This window comes from Pristiophorus japonicus, chromosome 4 (genome assembly GCF_044704955.1).
Source record: "Pristiophorus japonicus isolate sPriJap1 chromosome 4, sPriJap1.hap1, whole genome shotgun sequence".
Taxonomy (NCBI): Eukaryota; Metazoa; Chordata; class Chondrichthyes; family Pristiophoridae; genus Pristiophorus; species Pristiophorus japonicus.
Window position 1 is genome coordinate 71,551,190 of NC_091980.1, and position 20,886 is coordinate 71,572,075.

The 20,886-nt window shown below is 45.2% G+C and overlaps 1 protein-coding gene across 1 annotated transcript in view; it reads right to left on the reverse strand.

Moving 5' to 3' along the window:
• LOC139262455 (electrogenic sodium bicarbonate cotransporter 1-like) overlaps positions 1 to 20,886 on the reverse strand; it is a 152,336-nt gene that overhangs the window by 61,634 nt on the left and 69,816 nt on the right. Inside the window, exons 16-17 of the mRNA XM_070877641.1 lie at positions 13,871 to 14,032; positions 1,450 to 1,628 (exon numbers count right to left, since the gene is read on the reverse strand). Of these exons, the coding sequence (XP_070733742.1) occupies positions 1,450 to 1,628; positions 13,871 to 14,032 (341 nt within the window). The remainder of the gene's footprint in view (positions 1 to 1,449; positions 1,629 to 13,870; positions 14,033 to 20,886) is intronic.

The window sequence follows — 20,886 nt, forward strand, 5'->3', positions numbered from 1 at the left end:
TCCTTTTTGAATATATTTAGTGAATTGGCCTCAACAACTTTCTGTGGTAGAGAATTCCACAGGTTCACCACTCTCTGGGTGAAGAAATTTCTCCTCATCTCGGTCCTAAATGGTTTCCCCCTTATCCTTAGACTGTGACCTCTGGTTCTGGACTTCCCCAACATTGGGAACATTCTTCCTGCATCTAACCTGTCTAACCCCGTCAGAATTTTAAATGTTTCTATGAGGTCCCCTCTCATTCTTCTGAACTCCAGTGAATACAAGCCCAGTTGATCCAGTCTTTCTTGATAGGTCAGTCCCGCCATCCCGGGAATCCCGGTGAACCTTCGCTGCACTCCCTCAATAGCAAGAATGTCCTTCCTCAGGTTAGGAGACCAAAACTGTACACAATACTCCAGGTGTGGCCTCACCAATGCCCTGTACAACTGCAGCAACACCTCCCTGCCCCTGTACTCAAATCCCCTTGCTATGAAGGCCAACATGCCATTTGCTTTCTTAACCGCCTGCTGCACCTGCATGCCAACCTTCAATGACTGATGTACCATGACACCCAGGTCTCTTTGCACCTCCCCTTTTCCTAATCTGTCACCATTCAGATAATAGTCTGTCTCTCTGTTTTTACCACCAAAGTGGATAACCTCACATTTATCCACATTATACTTCATCTGCCATGCATTTGCCCACTCACCTAACCTATCCAAGTCGCTCTGCAGCCTCACAGCATCCTCCTCGCAGCTCACACTGCCACCCAACTTAGTGTCATCCGCAAATTTGGAGATACTACATTTAATCCCCTCATCTAAATCATTAATGTACAGTGTAAACAGCTGGGGCCCCAGCACAGAACCTTGCGGTACCCCACTAGTCACTGCCTGCCATTCTGAAACGTACCCATTTACTCCTACTCTTTGCTTCCTGTCTGACAACCAGTTCTCAATCCATGTCAGTACACTACCCCCAATCCCATGTGCTTTAACTTTGCACATCAATCTCTTGTGTGGGACCTTGTCGAACGCCTTCTGAAAGTCCAAATATACCACATCAACTGGTTCTCCCTTGTCCACTCTACTGGAAACATCCTCAAAAAATTCCAGAAGATTTGTCAAGCATGATTTCCCTTTCACAAATCCATGCTGACTTGGACCTATCATGTCACCTCTTTCCAAATGCACTGTTATGACATCCTTAATAATTGATTCCATCATTTTACCCACTACCGATGTCAGGCTGACCGGTCTATAATTCCCTGTTTTCTCTCTCCCTCCTGAGGATTCCAGGTATAACTGCTACAGTTCAGGGATATGCTGGATGTGGTTTGGTTGATTGCACTAAGAACACAATTATGCTCGAACAAAGCATATGCATTTATCTGAAGACAACTGTAATTACATATATACATGGCTTCCATCATCATTCTATACAAAATCCTTACAATATTGCTCAACATACCTCACTCCCATAAATCTGGGCTCGACACCTGGGGCAGATTTTGCAGTCTCCATTTTCAAGCTGTCTATGTGTGCAAGAGATATTACAGTTGCAGACACATACCAGGGCAGAGCCATGAATGAAGTAAGGACCATAAGGAGAGCTATCCAAAACAGGTCTAGGTGAAAGCCAGCACCTTTCTGTGGGGTAATTGTCACAGTTTGAATTGGGGAGAAAAAGACATGCTAAAAAGAAATTACATCTGCCCAAAATATTTTATCAGTGTTTATCCTCATTTCCATTTTTCTAAAGCATCAGCAAAAGCATTCTGTTAGAGCAGTACAATGGAGTCCCTTTGAAATAATATAAAATAACATTGTTTCCCTCACAATAATCCTTAGAATTTTCAGATCTATTATTTTGAATGCAGTTTTATTCTTATTGGCCACTATTCCATGAAAAGCATTCTTGTTCCACTTTTTCAAAACATTAATTCAAGTTTATATAGAATTATGATACATAGAACAGTCTCATATTTTGCTTCTTGAATATGGGTTTCAAGCTACAAAATCATTTTCAAATGGATCTATTTGTTAACCTAATAAATTAAAATATAGCCAGTGATTTCTCTGTTTTAGAGCAAATATTTTGCTTTGTAGGATAGGTCAGTAAACAGATTACAAAAGTAAAAATTAAATAATAAAAGTGGTCCATAGTTATTTAAAATTAAATAAGTGGTAAAATAGTTTTAAATGTTTGCACATTATGTGGCTGTGAAAATAATATGGCAACTTAAAATGTATTTATTACTATTGTATTTATTTTTTTCTGCCTTCCTTTTTGTCCTGTAATTTTCTCTCCTCCTCTTCTCTTGAAAGGCATTGGCACCTTGCCCTCCAGTACCTCTTCCAAGTGATGATTCTTCATGTCTGTACCTAGCATTGGTAGGCTATTCAATTATGAGGGACATCACATCCAAGCCTGATAGTATCCTCACCCAATATACACACTTGTGCACTTCCAGGTAAGAAAAACAAGACTTCTAGGATGGTAATCTCCAGATTGCTTCCTGTGCAAGCATTGAACTGGTTAATGGAAGGATGATTAGTAAAGATAGGATGTGGCTGCAGGGCTAGTACAGAAGGGTAGGTTTCCAATCCCATGGCATTAGAGTGATTTCAAGAAAAAGGCAACAAAAATATAGCATTTTTAACATAGAAAAGCATTCCAGGGCACAGAGATATAGCCAGACAAAGATGGATGCCGAGACAAAGAATGAGATATTAGGAATGGTGACTGTTATGTATTGTCCAGGTACATTAAATGTATAAGTAAAATGGAGCGCCACAGAGGGCGCTGTGGTGGGAGACCTGAAAGTACCTGCAAGACAGAGTATAAAAGGCTGCCCACCACACCTGAGAGGCACTCTGGAGTTGCACAATAAAGGACTAAGGTCACAGCAGTTACTACAACACCAGACTATGTGGAGTCAGTGATTTGAGTGCTACATACATCACATTGGTGACGAGGATGGGATTTGCTGGCACCCGCGAGCGCCAGGGACAAGTCATATGAGGAGCTGATCGAACTCATTCGTGACCAACTGAAACCAAAGGAGAGCATCCTCACGGCCAGGCACAAATTCTACCACCACTGCAGACCTGAGGGCCAGGATGTCACCAAATATGCTGCGGACCTCAGGAGGCTCGCGGCACCGTGTGACTTTGGCACACACCTTGACGAGGTGTTGCAAGACGTTTTTGTTATGGGGATTGGCTATAAAGGTCTCCTTCACAAGCTGCTAACCACTGAACCTACAGTCACCCTGAAGCAAGCCATCACCATCAGCCGGGCATTTATGACCTCGACTTGCAGCACCAAGCAGATGATCCACACAGTCTCGAACTCGGCAGGCACTGTCCACAGGATAGCGCCCGCCACGGACAAAACTGCAGAACGTGGCTCTGCCCTGGGCAGAGAGCACGGACCTCGGGGTCCTGGAACTCAGAGTCCGCCGAGGGGGGCTAATCGAGTAGCACCATGCTGGCGCTGCAGAGGAAGCCATGGGGGTCACCGGTGCAGGTTTGCGGAGTATACGTGCAATACCTGCCACACGAAAGGCCACCTTCAGCGTATGTGCAAAAGAAACCTGACTCACCGTGTGGCTGAGGAGATGGTAGAGGATCCACCATCCAGCGAGGAGCAGGCAGAAGAAGATGAGGCGTTTGGACTGTATACGTGTACCGACGATTCGGCCCCAGTGATTATGGAAGTCAAGATTAACGGAGTCCCAGTGAGCATGGAAGTGGACACTGGATCTGGTCCGTCGTTGATGAGTCAGGAAACTTTTGATAAACTGTGGGTCAACCCAACTGCACGACCCAAGCTGGTCCCAGTCACGGCGAAGCTGCGTACCTACACCAGGGAACGGATACCTGTTCTTGGCAGAGCGGTTGTGCAGGTATCTCACGGTGGCGAGATGCACGGTTTACCTTTGTGGATCATTGCAGGCGATGGGCCGACGCTACTAGGCAGGAGATGAATGGGGAAGGTCCGTGGGAGCTGGGAAGACTTCATTCCTCCACAGACCGCTGTCCCCCGGGTTCCCAAAGAGCAGCGCCGACCGAGCTGGAGGAGAAAAAAGCAGTTCATCGGCAGTCTAAATCCCCACACAGATGAGCAGACACTGGAATAACAGTTTTGATCGCTGGGCTGTGGGCCGGCGACGTGCTGCGGGCGATGAGCGGGAGGTCCATCGATGGCCGACAAATCGGGGGCCCACGCAGAGGAAAAGTCGGGCGACGGTCGCGGCTATGGTGGTGGCAGCCACAGCGGCTGCAGGAGAGGTGGCTACGGTGGCTGCAGGAGAGGTGGCTACGGCGGCCACAGGAGGGGCGGCAGTTATGGGGACAGCGACAGGAGCGGAGGCTACAGCGGCGGCGGAGGCTATGGCGGCAGCTGGTGGGACCCGGGAGAACGCGAGCCAGAGCGGCGGATGCGGCAGCAATTATGGAGGCCGCTCTCACAGGGACTATGACTGATCGAGTCCAGGGAACCACTTCTGCCAGAGTCAAGATCAAGTTGTTCTTGGCAGTTTTTCTCCTTTCTTTCTTCTTTGTTCCTTCTTCGTCGCCAGCGAGCTCAAGATGGTGGCGAGCCTCGTGGCAGCAGAGCTCTGCAGAGAAAGGCAAGCAGAGCAACTAAAATGGCGGCGCCCAGTGGAAGCCTCGTGGGAAACACAAGATGGCGTCTTAAAATGGAAATGCACCCAGGAGTCTTAAAAGGGCCTTACATCGTTGGTGGTCCCCACAAAGAGACTTTTGTAAGGCAAGAGCGAGTCTAAATGAGCAATGTTAATGTAGGATGACGGATTTATGATAAGTTTAATATTTTAATGCTGAATGGTTACATTTTTAAAAATAATGGATATGAATTACAAAAAGAGTTAATACCATGAGGTACAAGTAAAAGGGTAATGGATCCTTGACTAACATGACGAATGGACTAATGCGATTTTCAATTTATGTGATTCATGCAATGGTTCAGCAGCTGCAGATGAGCCACTAAGGCGACTACTTTCTGAGAACAGAGGCAACGCACTAGTTGCGATACCCTGTATCAGCGCAGCCCATTAACTCGGGCAAAAAAGGCCAGTATACCGCCATCGTACCTCATCCAGAGGAGCTGGGATTAAATAACTGTTCAGTGTACCTGCAACCTTTTGACATAACATCTGTACCATATATTATATGTACCATACAAATGACTGTCTATATATACCTTCTTTCTGTTGGAGGAGGTTATGCTCGTGTACTTCATCACTCATGTAAGGACTGCAAACAGCACATGCTTGCACCAGATCGCAAGCATAATCTCCACATGGGGGGAAGAGGGAAGTGGATGGTCATGGACTCACACTCACAAATCAACCAGGACGAACAAGGCCGAGGTTAACGGCAATGGCTTTTGGAACTGGCAGGGGGGAGCGAGATGTTATGTATTGTCCAGGTACATTAAATGTATAAGTACAATGGTGCGCCACAGAGGGCACTGTGGTGGGAGACCTGAAAGTACCTGCAAGACAGAGGATAAAAGGCTGCCCACCACACCTGAGAGGCACTCTGGAGTTAAGCAATAAAGGACTAAGGTCACAGCAGTTACTACAACACCAGACCGTGTGGAGTCAGTGATTTGAGTGCTACATACACCACAGTGACCAAAGCTTGCTCAGAGAGGTGAGGTTTAAAGAGGCCCTTAAAGGAGGAAGTGTGGGAAAGTAGAGGAACCTAGGGATGGAATTCCAGAGCATGAGGCCTAGGAGACTGAAGGCACAGACGACAATGGTGGGCAAAGGGAGGGAGGATTCACAAAATGCCAGACTCAAGAGAAACAGAGAGTTTGCGGGGAAGGAGGAGTTTAAAGAGAGGATGGGGCAGGGCTATGAAGGGATTGAAAGACGGATTGAATGTTTTAATTTGATGTGTAAGGGGATGAGAAGCCAGTACAGGTCAGCGAGCGTAGGCAGGGGTGATGGGTGAGTGAGACTCCATGCGGGATAGCATATGGACAACAGAGTTTTCGATGAGCTTAAATTTACAGAGAGTGGAGAATGAAAAGTCAGTCAGGAGTGTATTGGAATAGTCGAGTCTGGAGGTGACAAAGGCATGTATGAGGGTTTCAGCACCAGGTGGGTCAACAACAAAAGAACACAAGAAATAGGGGCAGGAGTTGGTCACTTGGCCCCTCGAGCCTGCTCCACCATTCAAGAAGATCATGGCTGATCTTCGACCTCCACTCCGCTCTCCCATCTGATTCCCATATCCCTTAATTCCCTTAGAGTCCAAAAATCTATCGCATGGAAGCAGGAGGAAAGGCTGAGGTACTAAATGAGTACTTTGTATCTATCTTTACCAAGGACGAAGATGCTGCCAAAGTCATTGTGAAAGAGGAGGTAGTTGAGATACTGGATAGAATAAAAATTGAAAAAGAGGATGTAATGACTCAAGAGTCTGGCTACTGTAAACTCTCTCAGGTGCAACCTGATCCATCTTTATTCCAGCCCGAGAGTGCCTGCGTGACAAAGACATCCAGCTTATATACAGGTGACCAAGCACACATGCCACATGTGTACAGCCCAATGACTTCTGACCGCGGCGCCCTCTGGTGTCTGGTGACCCCCAAGCATTAATACATAACAACATCCCCCTTTTTAAAATCCTAACAACAATCTTTTTACAAATTAAGATGGTCTGGGGCTTTCCTCTCACGAGTTGATCATCTCAGTTCAACTTTGGCTCTGGGCGAGCGTTTTGAGTCCGTTGAGACTGAGGGCTGAGTAGCCGATCTGATGGGAGTAGTCATGACCACATCAGAGACTGAAGATTCCGAGTCAGTAATGTCAGCAGAGTCCTGTGATGAGTGAACAATGGTTGGATTGGTCACTGACTGCATCTTCCTCACACGGTTCCAGTTCATCCGTGTGCCGCAGTTTAGCCTGGTCAAGGTGTTTCCTGCATGTTTGCCCATTCTTGAGCATGACAATAAACACTCTGTTACCCTCCTTGGCTGTAACAGTGCCGGCCATCCACTTTGGACCTTAACCATAGTTCAGTACATAAACCGGATCGTTGACCGAGATGTCACATGACACGGCAACACGATCATGATACCATTGCTGACTTTGACGTCTGTTTTCAACTCAAATCATGATGAACAAGAGAAAACCTGGTCTTACTGCAGTTGTACAGAGCCTTGGTGAGGCCACACCTGGAATATTGTGTTCAGTTTTGGTCCCCTAATCTGAGGAAGGACGTTCTTGCTATTGAGGGAGTACAGCGAAGGTTCACCTGATTGATTCCCAGGATGGCAGGACTGACATATGAGGAGCGACTGGATCAACTGGGCTTGTAACCACTAGAGTTGAGAAGAATGAGAGGGGATCTCATAGAAACATATAAAATTCTGACGGGATTGGACAGGTTAGAGGCAGGAAGAATGTTCCCGTTGCTGGGGAGTTCCAGAACCAGGGGTCACAGTCTAAGAATAAGGGGTAAGCCATTTAAGACTGAGATGAGGAGAAACTTCTTCACTCAGAGAGTGGTTAACCTGTGGAATTCTCTACCCGCAGAAAGTTGTTGAGGCCAGTTCGTTAGATATATTCAAAAGGGAGTTAGATATGGCCCTTACGGCCAAAGGGATCAAGGGGTATGGAGAGAAGACAGGAATGGGGTACTGAGGTTGAATGATCAGCCATGATCTTATTGAATGGCGGTGCAGGCTCGAATAGCCGAATGGCCCGCTCCTGCACCTAATTTCTATGTTTCTATGTTTCTCTTCATCAGCAGTTGAGCAGGAGGAACCCCAGTAAGAGTATGAGGTCTTGACCTGTAACTGAGCAATATACATGACAACCGTCTCTGCAGTGAGCCCTGAGTTACATGTTTCATACTTTGCTTGATCGTTTGAATGGCACACTCTGCTTGACCATTAGAAGCAAGCTTGAAACGACCTGATCTCACATGATGCCATTGAGTTTCATGAACTCCTGGAACACAAGACTTGTGAAGCAAGATTCATTGTCGCTCACAACAATGTCAGGCAAACCATGACTAACAAACATGATACGAAGGCTCTCAATGGTAGCAGTAGACATGCTGGATGACATAATAACACACTCTATCCACGTAGAATATGCATTACTACGATAAAAAACATCTTTCCTAGGAACGGGTCCGCAAAATCAATGTGGATCCTCGACCATGGTTTGGATGGTCACGACCAAAGACTCAGCGGAGATTCTGCTGGTACTTTACTTAGTTGCATGCAAGTATTGCACTGATGCACGCATGATTCCAGATCAGAGTCAATTCCAGGTCACCATACATGAGACCTAGCAATGGACTTCATCAATGACAATACCAGGATGAGTGTTATGAAGTTCACGTACAAATGTTTCTCTACCTTTTTTCGGCATGATTACACGATTACCCCACAGTAAACAGTCTGACTGCATGGGCAGCTCATCCTTGCGACAGTTGTAAGGTTTGGTCTCCTCACACATCTCCATAAGTATGACAGACCAATCACCACTGAGTACACACCATTTCACAACCAATAAAATAGGGTCATGGCTGGTCCAGATCCTAACTTGTTGAACAGTGACAGGGGCTCCTTCACTGTCAAACGCATCCATTACTAATAGTAGATCTGCAGGTTGAGGCGTCTCCATCTCAGTTGTGGGTAAGGGCAGACGACTCAGTGCATCGACATAATTCTCAGTACCAGGTCTATGACAGATGACGTAATTGTAGGCAGACAATGTCAGCACCCATCTTTGAATGCGGGTCGATACATTGGTATTAATACTTTTGTTTTCCGCAAACAATGAAATGAGTGGCTTGTGATCCGTTTCTAGTTCAAAACAAAGACCAAACAGGTACTGGTGCATTATTTTAACCCCAAACACACAGGCCAAAGCTTCTTTCTCTACCATACTGTAGGCTCTTTCCGCTTTCGACAGACTTCTCGAAGCATACGCAACAGGTTGTAGCTTGCCCGATTCATTTGCTTGTTGGAGTACGCAGCCAACCCCATATGATGAAGCATCACAGGCCAATACAAGACGCTTACACGGATCATAATGAACAAGCAACTTGTTTGAACATAGCAGATTCTTGGCTTTCTCAAAGGCTCTGTCTTGAGATGCACCCCAGACCCAGTTGTCGCCTTTTCTGTGTAACACATGCAGTAGCTCTAATAAAGTGCTCAATCTGGGTAAGAAATTACCAAAGTAGTTGAGTAGCTCAAGGAATAAACGCAGCTCCATCACACTCTGAGGCCTGGGTGCATTTTTGATGGCCTCGGTTTTCGAATCAGTGGGCCTGATGCCATCAGCAGCAATCTTACTCCCGAGGAATTCGACTTCAGGTGCCATGAATACACACTTTGAGTGTTTCAGCCTGAGTCCCACTTTGGCCAGATACTGTAGGACTTCTTCACGATTGTTCAGATGTTCAGCAGTGTCGCGACCGGTGACCAGAATGTCATCTTGAAACATGACAGTTCTAGGAACGGACTTCAGTAAACTCTCCATATTCCTCTGAAATATGGCTGCAGCCGAACGAATCCCAAAAGGACACCTGCTGTAGACGAACAGTCCTTTATGGGTGTTGATGCAGGTGAGTTGCTTCAAAGTGTCGACAAGCTCCTGGGTCATATAGGCCGACTCCAGATCCAGTTTTGTGAATGACTTTCCACCAGCTAGCATGGCGAACAGGTGATCAGCCCTCGGTAACAGATACTGATCCTGTTTCGAAAATCAGTTAATTGTAACTTTGTAGTCTCCACAAATCCAGACAGTGCCATCACTCTTCAACACAGGAACAATGGGACTATCCTATTCGTTAAACTCGACCGGTGATATGATCCCTTCACGCTGGAGTCCGTCAAGCTCAATTACAATCTTCTCCCTCATCATGTACGGAACAGACCGAGCTTTGTGATAGACAGGCCTTGCATTGGTGTCCAGGTGAATCTGCACCTTGCCTCCCATAAAATTACCAATGCCCGGTTCAAACAAAGAAGGAAACTTTTTCAATACTTGAGCACACGAAGTATCACCCGCCGAGGACAACCTCTTGACATTATTCCAGTTCAGCTTGATTTTCTTGAGCCAATTCCTGCCGAACAGCGTTGGACCATTACCTGGGACGATCCATAATGGTAGCTCATGAACCACACCGTCATATGACACCTCGATTGCTGTACTGCTGAGCACCAGTATGAGTTCCTTAGTGTAAGTACGCAATCTGGCATTGACTGGACTCAGCTTCGGTTTCGCAGCCTTAGCGTCCCACAGCTTGTCGAATGTCCTTTGGCTCATTATCGACTGGCTCGCACCCGTGTCCAGCTCCATTGATACAGACATGCCATTCAACTTCACAGTAATGACTATTGGCTGGCTCTTGCTCAGGAATGAATACAGTCCATTCACTTCCTCCTCAGGTTGCATATCAGGGCCATCACTGAACTGGTCCTCATTAACCACGTGGTGAGTTGCACCACGCTTGCTTCGTTGTGGACACATCCTGTGAAGATGCCCCACTTTCGAACATCCATTGCATGAGTATTGTCTAAAGCGACACTGATGAGGCTGATGATTGCCCCCACAATGACAACAGGGTGAAATCTGGTTCGAAACAGTTGGCGGGCTCTGAGCAGCGGCAGGTTTCATGTAAGCAACTCTGCCCGAAGACTACGCCATCTTGTTTACAGTACTTGCCGTGGAACTCCGACTCGTCGATGATATCTGCCTCAAATTATCATCCGTCATCATGCATGCCTGGGCAGTCGTGATGGCCTTTTTCAAATCCAGCGTCTCTGCAGCCAACAGCTTCCTGAGTATCACATCATGGTTGATGCCTATCACGAAGACATCACGCAGCATGTCTTCCCGAACTTACACAGCTCAGCAAGACGTCGCAGATCACCGACAAATCCCGACACGACCTGGCCCTCAGCACGAACATATGTGTAGAAATGGTAGCGTGATATGATGATCCCCTCTTGTGGCTTCAAATGGTTACCCACCAACATACACAATTCCTCGTACCCTTTTTCCGCCAGACGTACAAGCGAGAGAAGATTCTTCACGAGGCCGTAAATTTTCGGACCACAAACTGTGAGGAGAACTGCCCTGTGCTTAACTGCGTAGGCCTCTGCCTCTATGCCGTTGGCCACAAAATACTGATCCAGGCGGTAGACAAAATCCGCCCAATCCTCGCCCTCCACGAGCCTCTCCAGGATTCCAACAGTGCCCATTGGGCATGCGAAGGTTCTTAAATTACCTCATCGCCAATTGTAATGACTCAAGAGTCTGGTTACTGTAAACTCACTCAGGTGCAACCTGATCCATCTTTATTCCAGCCAAGAGTGCCTGCGTGACAAAGACACCCAGCTTATATATAGGTGACCAAGCACACATGCCACATGTGTACAGCCTGATGACCTCTGACTGCGGTGCCCTCTGGTGTCTGGTGACTCCCAAGCATTAATACATAACAGAGGAGGTACTAGAAAGGCTGGGTGTACTTAAAGTAGTTAAGTCACCAGGACCAGATGGGTTGCATCCTCGGATGCTAAGGGTGGAAATTGGCCATAATCTTCTAACCCTCCTTTGATACGGGGGTGATGCCAGAGGACTAGAGAAATGCAAATGTTGCACACTTGTTCAAAAAAGGGTGTAAGGAAAAATCCAGGAACTATAGACCCGTCAGTATAACCTCAGTAGTGGGGAAGTTTTTAGAAATGATAATCCAGGACAAAATTCACAGTCACGTGGACAAGTGTGGATTAATTAAGGAAAGCAAGCACGGATTTGTCAAAGGCAAATCATGTTTAACTAACTTGATTGAGTTTTTCGATGAGGTAACAGAAAGGGCTAATGAGGGCAATGCGGTTAATGTGGTGTACATGGACTTCCAAAAGGCATTTGATAAAGTGTCACAAAATAGTTTTGCCAGCAAAGTTAAAGCCCGTGGAATAAAAGGGACAGTGGCAACATCGATACAAAATTGGCTAAGTTACAGGAATCAGAGAGTAGTGATGAACGGTTGTTTTACAGACTGAAGGAATGTATACAGTGGTGTTCCCTAGGGCCACATTTTTCTTGATGTATAGTAATGACTTGGACTTGGATGTACAGGGCACAATTTCAGAATTTGCAGATGACACAAAACATGGAAGAATCATGAACAGTGAGGAGGATAGTGATGGACTTCAAGAGGATATAGACAGGCTGGTGGAATGGGCGGACACGTGTCAGATGAAATTTAATGCCGAAAAGTGCAAAGTGATACTTTTTGGTAGGAAGAACAAGGAGAGGCAATATAAACTAAAGGGTACAATTCTAAAAGGGGTGGAGGAACAGAAAGACCTGTGGGTATATGTGTACAAATTGCTGAATGTGGCAGGGCAGGTTGAGAAAACGGTTAAAAAAAAGCAAACGGGATCCTGGGCTTCATAAATAGAGTCATAGCGTACAAAGCAAGGAAATTATGATGAACCTTTATAAAACACTGGTTCGGCCTCAACTGGAGTATTGTGTCCAATTCTGGGCACAACAATTTAGTAAGGGTGTGAAGGCCCTGGAGAGTGTAGAGAAAAAATTTACAAGAATGGTTCTAGGGATGAGGAATTTCAGTTACATGGATAGACTGGAGAAGCTGAAGTTGTTCTCCTTAGAGCAGGGGAGGTTGAGAGGAGAATTGATAGAGGTGTTCAAAATTATGAGGGGTCTAGACAGAGTAGATAGAGAGAAACTGTTCCCATTGACAGAAGGGTCGAGAACCAGAGGACACAGATTTAAGGGGATTGACAGAAGAACCAAAAGTGACATGAGGGAAAACAAATTTACACAGCGCGTGGTTATGATCTGGAATGCACTGCCTGAAAGGGTAGTGGAAGCATACTTAATTGAGACTTTCAAAGGGGAATTGGATAAGCACCTGAAGGAAAAAAAATTGCAGGACTACGGGGAAAAGGCAGGGGAGTGAAACTAGCTGAAGTGCTCATGGAGAGAGCTGGCATGGGCTCAACGGGCCAAATGGTCTCCTTCTGTGCTGTAACCATTCTATGATTCTCCTCATCATCATCATAGGCAGTCCTTCGAATCGAGGATGACTTGCTTCCATGTCAAAAAGTTCACAGGTGTTTCAATGAAGGACCTAAAATTCCAGGTCCTGAACCAAATTTTGAAGAGTGGAAGATGCCTGTGCGTCGATTTTTTTATTGTGTGGTGGCCGTTGCACACCAGCAACTACACGGGCTTAACAGAGTCTTGGTCCAGTGGCAAGGATTAACCAAGGTGACTGGAGACCAGCTCTGCTGCACGGAACTATTGCGCACACATATCGCAATGTGGGCTGGCCCGTGCTGCCCCTGGGCCCTCGCCTCTTCTGGGCTCCGAACTCGCACCTCTCCTAGGCCCCGATCATGTTCCTCTACAATCTCTCGCCGCTCCTTTGCCCCGACCTCGCCGCTCCTGCTCTATCTGCCCACGCTCCAATCACCGACCTGTATCTTGGTGACGTCCCTCTTCACTGCCATTGCTCTCCTGCTCCAGCACGTGCTGCTCCCTGGAGTGGTATGCCGCTACGATGCTCCAATGGTGCTCGCAGGCCAGGGAATGCACAACCTGATTCTAATGATGTGCTGAATAGCTGTAAACTTATGTTTGTAATGTAAATATTACTGTACAGCATAATTGCAAATAATATAAATTGTTAACAGTACTTATAATTTTGTAAAAGGCATTTTAAAATGTGACTTGTGCTTTACTTTTGCAAATAATTTGAACCACTTGAAATGAATCATCTTGTGAAGGTTCCAACTGACCCAGTGGTAAAACAAAACATTAAAACATGGAGACAAATTAACAACAAACCTTGAGTTTATGCTCCTTGCGGTTCAGGATGACGGCAGTAATCTGCTGGTCCATAAAGACAAGTATAGTGACCAGTAAAGCTGGCACAATCGCAATTAGGCACATCCACCATTCATTCGCTCCAAATGGATACACAAACCACTCTCTGTGCGGGTTTGTTGGCTTTAATAAAAAGAATCAGATTTATTATATTGCATTTCTAAAATCAAGGCATTATAAATGAATTACATAGAATATACAGTGCTGAAATAGGCCATTTAGCCCAACCAGTCCATGCTGGTGTTTATGCTCCACCCAAGCCTCCTCCCATCCTTCCTCATCTAACTCTATCAGCATAACCCTCTACTTCCTAGCTGCCCTGTAAATGCATCTATACTATTCGCTTCAACCACTCCATGTGGCAGAGAGTTCCACATTCTCACCACTCTCTGGGTAAAGAAGTTTCTTCTGAATTCCCTATTTGATTTCTTGAATTCCTTATAGGATTTCTTGGCACTAATACAAAAAGTTTACTCTATCACAGCGGTACATATTTAGCTATTTTTTTCTGTAACTCTGACATTTCATAAGCTAGTGAAAATATGTTTACTATTTAAACATCAAAAATAACTGCATTAAAATGAAGGATTTTGTGATGGAAGAATTGAATATTGGAGCAATTTATAATCAGCGGCTTAAAGACATTTGGCTATATTAGAAGTTTTGGCAAAGCTTTATTGCATTTGGGAAGCTATTGACCCTGAAGAGCTGTGTAGATTTCATTCTGATTTCAACCTTACTTAAAACTCATGTAATCATGTGCTACAAGAAGATTTGTGTTTATAAAAAAATGAAAAAAGGTTTAGCCAAGCACTTTTTCACAGAAACAGTGTCCTCTTTAAATTTATTATAAGAACGTAAGAACATAAGAAATAGGAACAGGAGTAGGCCATACGGCCCCTCGAGCCTGCTCCGCCATTCAATAAGATCATGGCTGATCTGATCATGGACTCAGCTCCACCTCTCTGCCTGCTCCCCATAACCCCTTATCGTTTAAGAAACTGTCTATTTCTGTCTTAAATTTATTCAATGTCCTAGCTTCCACAGCTCTCTGAGGCAGCGAATTCCACAGATTTACAACCCTCTGAGAGAAGAAATTTTTCCTCATTTCTGTTTTAAATGGGCGGCCCCTTATTCTAAGATTGTGCCCTCTAGTTTTAGTCTCCCCCATCAGTGGAAACATCCTCTCTGCATCCACATTGTCAAGCCCCCTCATAATCTTCTACGTTTCGATAAGATCACCTCTCATTCTTCAGAATTCCAATGAGTAGAGGCCCAACCTTTCTCATAAGTCAACCCCCTCATCCCCAGAATCAACCTAGTGAACCTTCTCTGATCTGCCTCCAAAGCAAGTATATCCTTTCGTAAATATGGAAACCAAAACTGCACGCAGTATTCCAGGTGTGGCCTCACCAATACCTTATATAGCTGTAGCAAGACTTCCCTGCTTATGTTGCATGTTGTAATAACCAAGCCAAAGTCCACAAAATTCTAACTACAAGAGGATGTAATACTCAAATATTATCATACGCTCTTCCTACAAATAACATTTTCCATTTTAATGCTGCTTTTTTTTTTAAGCTGTGCAAATCATAAATAATCATTAGTTGGACATTGTGGTATCAAACCAAGAAAGCCCTATCTGTGCACTCCTTAAAAATAGAATTTTAAGCATTCTCAAGGGACAGCAATTCGCCAGAACAGTGACTGACAGCAGCTCTAATATTTTGCAAACACATCTGAAAAACAAATAATATTGATTTGTGACTGCATGGGAGTTGATTAAATTGGTGTTATTGGCTTTTTGTGACAGGGTAATCTTCTGGCACAGCCAAATGCAGTCTACTTCACAGAGCCTGCTGGAATATTCTGTAGAGTGCTTTTATTTTTCAGTGAGATCTTTTACCAAATAAGTTTTCCCAACTATTATTTTAAATCTACATTTTTCTTATTAATCCCTGAATGCAAAATTTTGTAGTGCTCCTTCAAGGCTAACAAGGGAAATTAAGGATCGTGTTAAATCCAAGGAAGAGGCATATAAATTGGCCAGAAAAAGCAGCAAACCTGAGGACTGGGAGAAATTTAGAATTCAGCAGAGGAGGACAAAGGGTTTAATTAGGAGGGGGGAAATAGAGTATGAGAGTAAGCTTGCAGGAAACATAAAAACTGACTGCAAAAGCTTCTATAGATATGTGAAGAGAAAAAGATTAATGAAGACAAATGTAGGTCCCTTGCAGTCAGAATCAGGTGTATTTATAATGGGGAACAAAGTAATGGCAGACCAATTGAACAAATACTTTGGTTCTGTCTTCACTAAGGAAGACATAAATAACCTTCCAGAAATACTTGGTGACCGAGGGTCTAGCGAGAAGGAGGAACTAAAGGAATTCTCCATTAGTCAGGAAATTGTGTCACTAAATTGATGGGATTGAAGGCCGATAAATCCCCAGGGCCTAATAGTCTGCATCCCAGAGTACTTAAGGAAGTGGCCCGAGAAATAGTGGATGCATTGGTGGTCATTTTCCATCGACTCTGGATTGGTTCCTATGGATTGGAGGCTGGCTAATGTAACCCCACTTTTTAAAAAAGGAGGGAGAGAAAACAGGGAATTATAGACCATTAGCCTGACATCGGTAGTGGGGAAATTGTTGGAATCAATGATTAAAGATTTAATAACAGCACATTTGGAAAGCAGTGACAGGATCAGTCCAAATCAGCATGGATTTATGAAAGGGAAATCGTGCTTGACAAATCTTCTCAAATTTTTTTGAGGATGTAACTAGTAGAGTGGACAAGGGAGAACCAGTGGATGTGGTGTACTTAGACTTTCAAAAGACTTTTGACAAGGTCCCACACAAGAGATTAGTATGCAAAAGTAAAGCACATGGTATTGGTGGTAATGTATTGACATGAATAGAGAACTGGTTGGCAGACAGGAAGCAAAGATTAGGAATAAACGGGTCCTTTTCAGAATAGCAGGCAGTGACTAGTGGGGTACTGCAAGGTTCAGTGCTGGGACCCCAGCTAATTACAATATATATTAATGATTTAGATGAAGTAATTGAATGTAATATCTACAAGTTTGCAGATGACACTAAGCTGGGTGGCAGTGTGAGCAGTGAGGAGGGTGCAAAGAGGCTGCAGGGTGACTTGGACAAGTTAGGTGAGTGGGAAATGCATGGCAGATGCAGTATAATGTAGATAAATGTGAGGTTATCCACTTTGGTGGCAAAAACAGGAAGGCAGAATATTATCTGAATGGTGACAGATTAGGAAAAGGGAAGGTGCAACGAGACCTGGGTGTCATGGTACATCAGTCATTGAAAGTTGGCATGCAGGTACAGTAGGCGGTGAAGAAGGCAAATGGCATGTTGGCCTTCATAGTGAGAGGATTTGAGTATAGGAGCAGGGAGTCTTACTGCAGTTGTACAGGGCCTTGGTGAGGCCACATCTTGAATATTGTGTACAGTTTTGATCTCCTAATCTGAGGAAGGACATTCTTGCTATTGAGGGAGTGCAGCGAAGGGTCACCAGATTGATTCCCCGGATGGCAGGACTGATATATGAAGAAAGACTGGATCGACTAAGCTTATATTCACTGGAATTTAGAAGAATGAGAGGGGATCTCATAGAAACATATAAAATTCTGATGGGACTGGACAGGTTAGCTACAGGAAGAATGTTGGGGAAGTCCAGAACCAGGGGTCACAGTCTAAGGATAAGGGTTAAGCCATTTAGGACCGAGATGAGAAGAAACTCCTTCACTCAGAGAATTGTGAACCTGTGGAATTCTCTACCACAGAAAGTTGTTGAGGCCAATTTGTTAGATATATTCAAAAGGGAGTTAGATGTGGCCCTTACGGCTAAAGGGATCTAGGGATATGGAGAGAAAGCAAGAATGAGGTACTGAAGTTGCATGATCAGCCTTGATCATATTGAATGGTGGTGCAGGCTCGAAGGGCCGAATGGCCTGCTCCTGCACCTATTTCCTATGTTTCTATGTCTATGTTTCTAAAAGATAGGATGGTAGAACATTAATTTTCGAGTTCATAAAGCACCAAACCTTTACCCTAATTACAGTTTTACTAATATAATCCAGTGAATAAAATAACAAATGTAATGTCAGAAACAGCTGATGAGCAATGACATAAAACAGTTTTCTCCCATGATCTGGTGTGTTGAGTTCTCAATCTGCACTGGACTGTCTGGAGGAAATGCACTTAAAATGCATCCCACTGACCTGAATGTTATTTATTTAGTGCATTTTACTGCCAAATAGAATATTATTTGAAAATGTAGAGTGTAATAGCATGGGCAATGATGTGTTTAAAATAGAATCCTGTCCTTGCCAAGAATAGTTTTTATTTGGACTGCAGACCTTTTCAATGGGGAAATCACAGCATGAAAGGAAAAAATCCAATCCCTGTCCTATTTGAACCAGCCTCGTTAAAGAGGTAACACCAGTTCCCTTCCCTAGAATTGCTGTTATTCACAGGGTTGGCACAAACCATCGTTAGCACGAAGATATTGTGAGGCTGAAATTCGGCCTCCCGATAAGGCTCTGACCGCTAGAAAGCAGCAGCCACGGGTTGGTGCAGAATGGCCGCCGACACAGCGAAATTCAGCTCAGGGCTTTTTGCTGCGGTGTGGAGATCCGCCCCGCTCCCCCCACTTCTGCCCACTCCTGCTGATGTGTTGTTAAAGACGTCATCAGAATGCGCACCGTAACAGAGCCGCCCTGGGAGGGAAAATTCAGCTTCAAAACTCTTCCTGCCGCCGATCGGTGTCCCCGACAGCTTTATTTGTCGGTGCACTCCTTGTTGGTCGGCGGCACAGCCGCCCTTAACGGGGAGGTGGCGCTGCCGGCGATGATATTTTTTTTTTGTTAGCCGACTGCCAGGTCGGCCCAACAATTATGCCCCCAGGTACGGCCCGGCTGTCGACAGACTCTTGGGTGCCAGGCTGCTGGCCCGGCCGAAACCTTTCCTGGTGGCCCAGTGGACCAAACTTAAAAACATGAAGAGCTCGCAGTGGCTCTCCCCTTTAACTGAAGGGGAGAGAGGTTGTGACGCGCCAGCGCGATGACGTCACCAGCCCGGCGCTGATGACTGATAGCGGAGGAGACTCCGTTTCCCGTCCCCACTTCCACCCCCATTATGACCGACTTCCGCCCCGCTCGAAAAGAAATGACAAAGAGCTGAATTTTGCGGCGGCCAAAACACAACAGAAACGGTAGGTGCGACCCAGTTCCGGCGTGGGTGAATTTCAGCCCCTGTAATTTTCACTGGAAGACATTGTAACCTCCAACATAGCATTTTATCTCATAATGAATCTCTGTTAAGGCTTTTTCCCCTCAAAATGTAACTTTTCGCCAGTATCTTTTCCTATTTTTTCAGTTGGTCTGTATTTATACATCTGCTATTGAGAGATTGGGATAGACCTCTGCCAATGCTTCCTTTGGCCAGCAGCTAGGCACTTTTCTTGGATTCACTTATTATGGGTTTTTGCTGCCTTTTAAAATGTTCTCTTTCTGCTTTGTCTTTCTTTAATTTCTTTCTATCTGTAAACATACACATTCTCCGTACAAAGATTTCTAGTTTTTCTCCATTTCATCTCTTCTGTTTCAGATCTGAATAATCCCGTCTCTTCTGCCTTGTCATTCTATCTCTTTGGTCCCTTTTTGTTGATCTCATGCTTTTACCTCCTTTACTTGAAACAGAATTTTTTTCTGATTGGTAAATGTTTGGATTTATTTTTTAAATTAACTCTTACATATAGTAACTTGCTGGTTCAATTAGCTGCCTTGATTAAGGAGGTCTGAAAACTGCATTTGGAAATATGCGAATAATATTTATTGACATTTAAAAAATGTATTTGTCTTCATGCAGAACATATATTAACTTTAGCCATACGAGCTTTGTGATAACCTAGTGAGTAAATGGCACAATCTGCCTCAGCATCCCTGGATATATGACGGGGGGAAATAAAATCACAGTGCTCACTCTGAGTGCTACCCAGTGCCTCATTCTGCAAAGTGCACATATGGAGACATTGAGTGAGGATACAATCAAGTTCACCGACAATACTATTCAAATAACCTGCCAACATTCAGGGGCCCAAATTGCCCCCCGAATAAAAGAAGGCACACTTACCGATATTTGAGATTTGCCTCTTTGATTTCTATTTCCGGGCGGGGTGGTGCTGAGAGGTGGAAGTGCCCTTTGGTCGGGTTGGACGCCCCAACGATCATTAGCGTCGCGCTGCTGACGTCAGCACGACATGGATATGCCGCCTGTTGCTGCCACATCACAATGTCTCTCTCCTTCAGTTAAAGGGGAGGGCTGCTGCGAACTCTGCAAGAAGTCTAGTCAGGCCCACTGGGCCACCAGGGAGGGTTTCGGCCAAACAGGCAGGTGCCGGCAGTGCGCCCTCCCCCTTAAGGGCAGATGCATCGCCTAGCCACACACAGCTTCTCGCTGGGGAAAGCAGTCAGTCGCACCGACTGGCGGCAGTGCCACTCCCGCGGGGCAATTTCCCATTGGGGGCGGTAAGGAAGTCACCGCCGGTTGGTGTGGGGTCGGCGCAGAAACCCGTTCCTGCCACTCCTGGCCCAGGGGCAATTTCAGATGGGTTGGCCCATCCGTCTGCCCCCGGTCGGTGAGGCCTATCGCTCCATTGCCGCCTCTTAGAGGCAGTAATGGAGCTTAAGGAGTGGGTCAATTTTTCCCCCTCAATGTCTAGGCTCACATGAAGAATAGCCATTGAAGGGCTGCTGACACCCCTAGAACCATACTCCAGTAAGAGGAGGGGGCTATATTTGAGAAGAAAATCAATAATTTCATCCGTGTACTTTGAGAGTTGATATCTTAAATCATGATTGAAGGAATGAACAATGATGCCTGTGAAATAGGTTGAAGACACAGAACAGCACATATAACTATGATACAGGAACCAATGTGTACACCTTACCTGAAAGG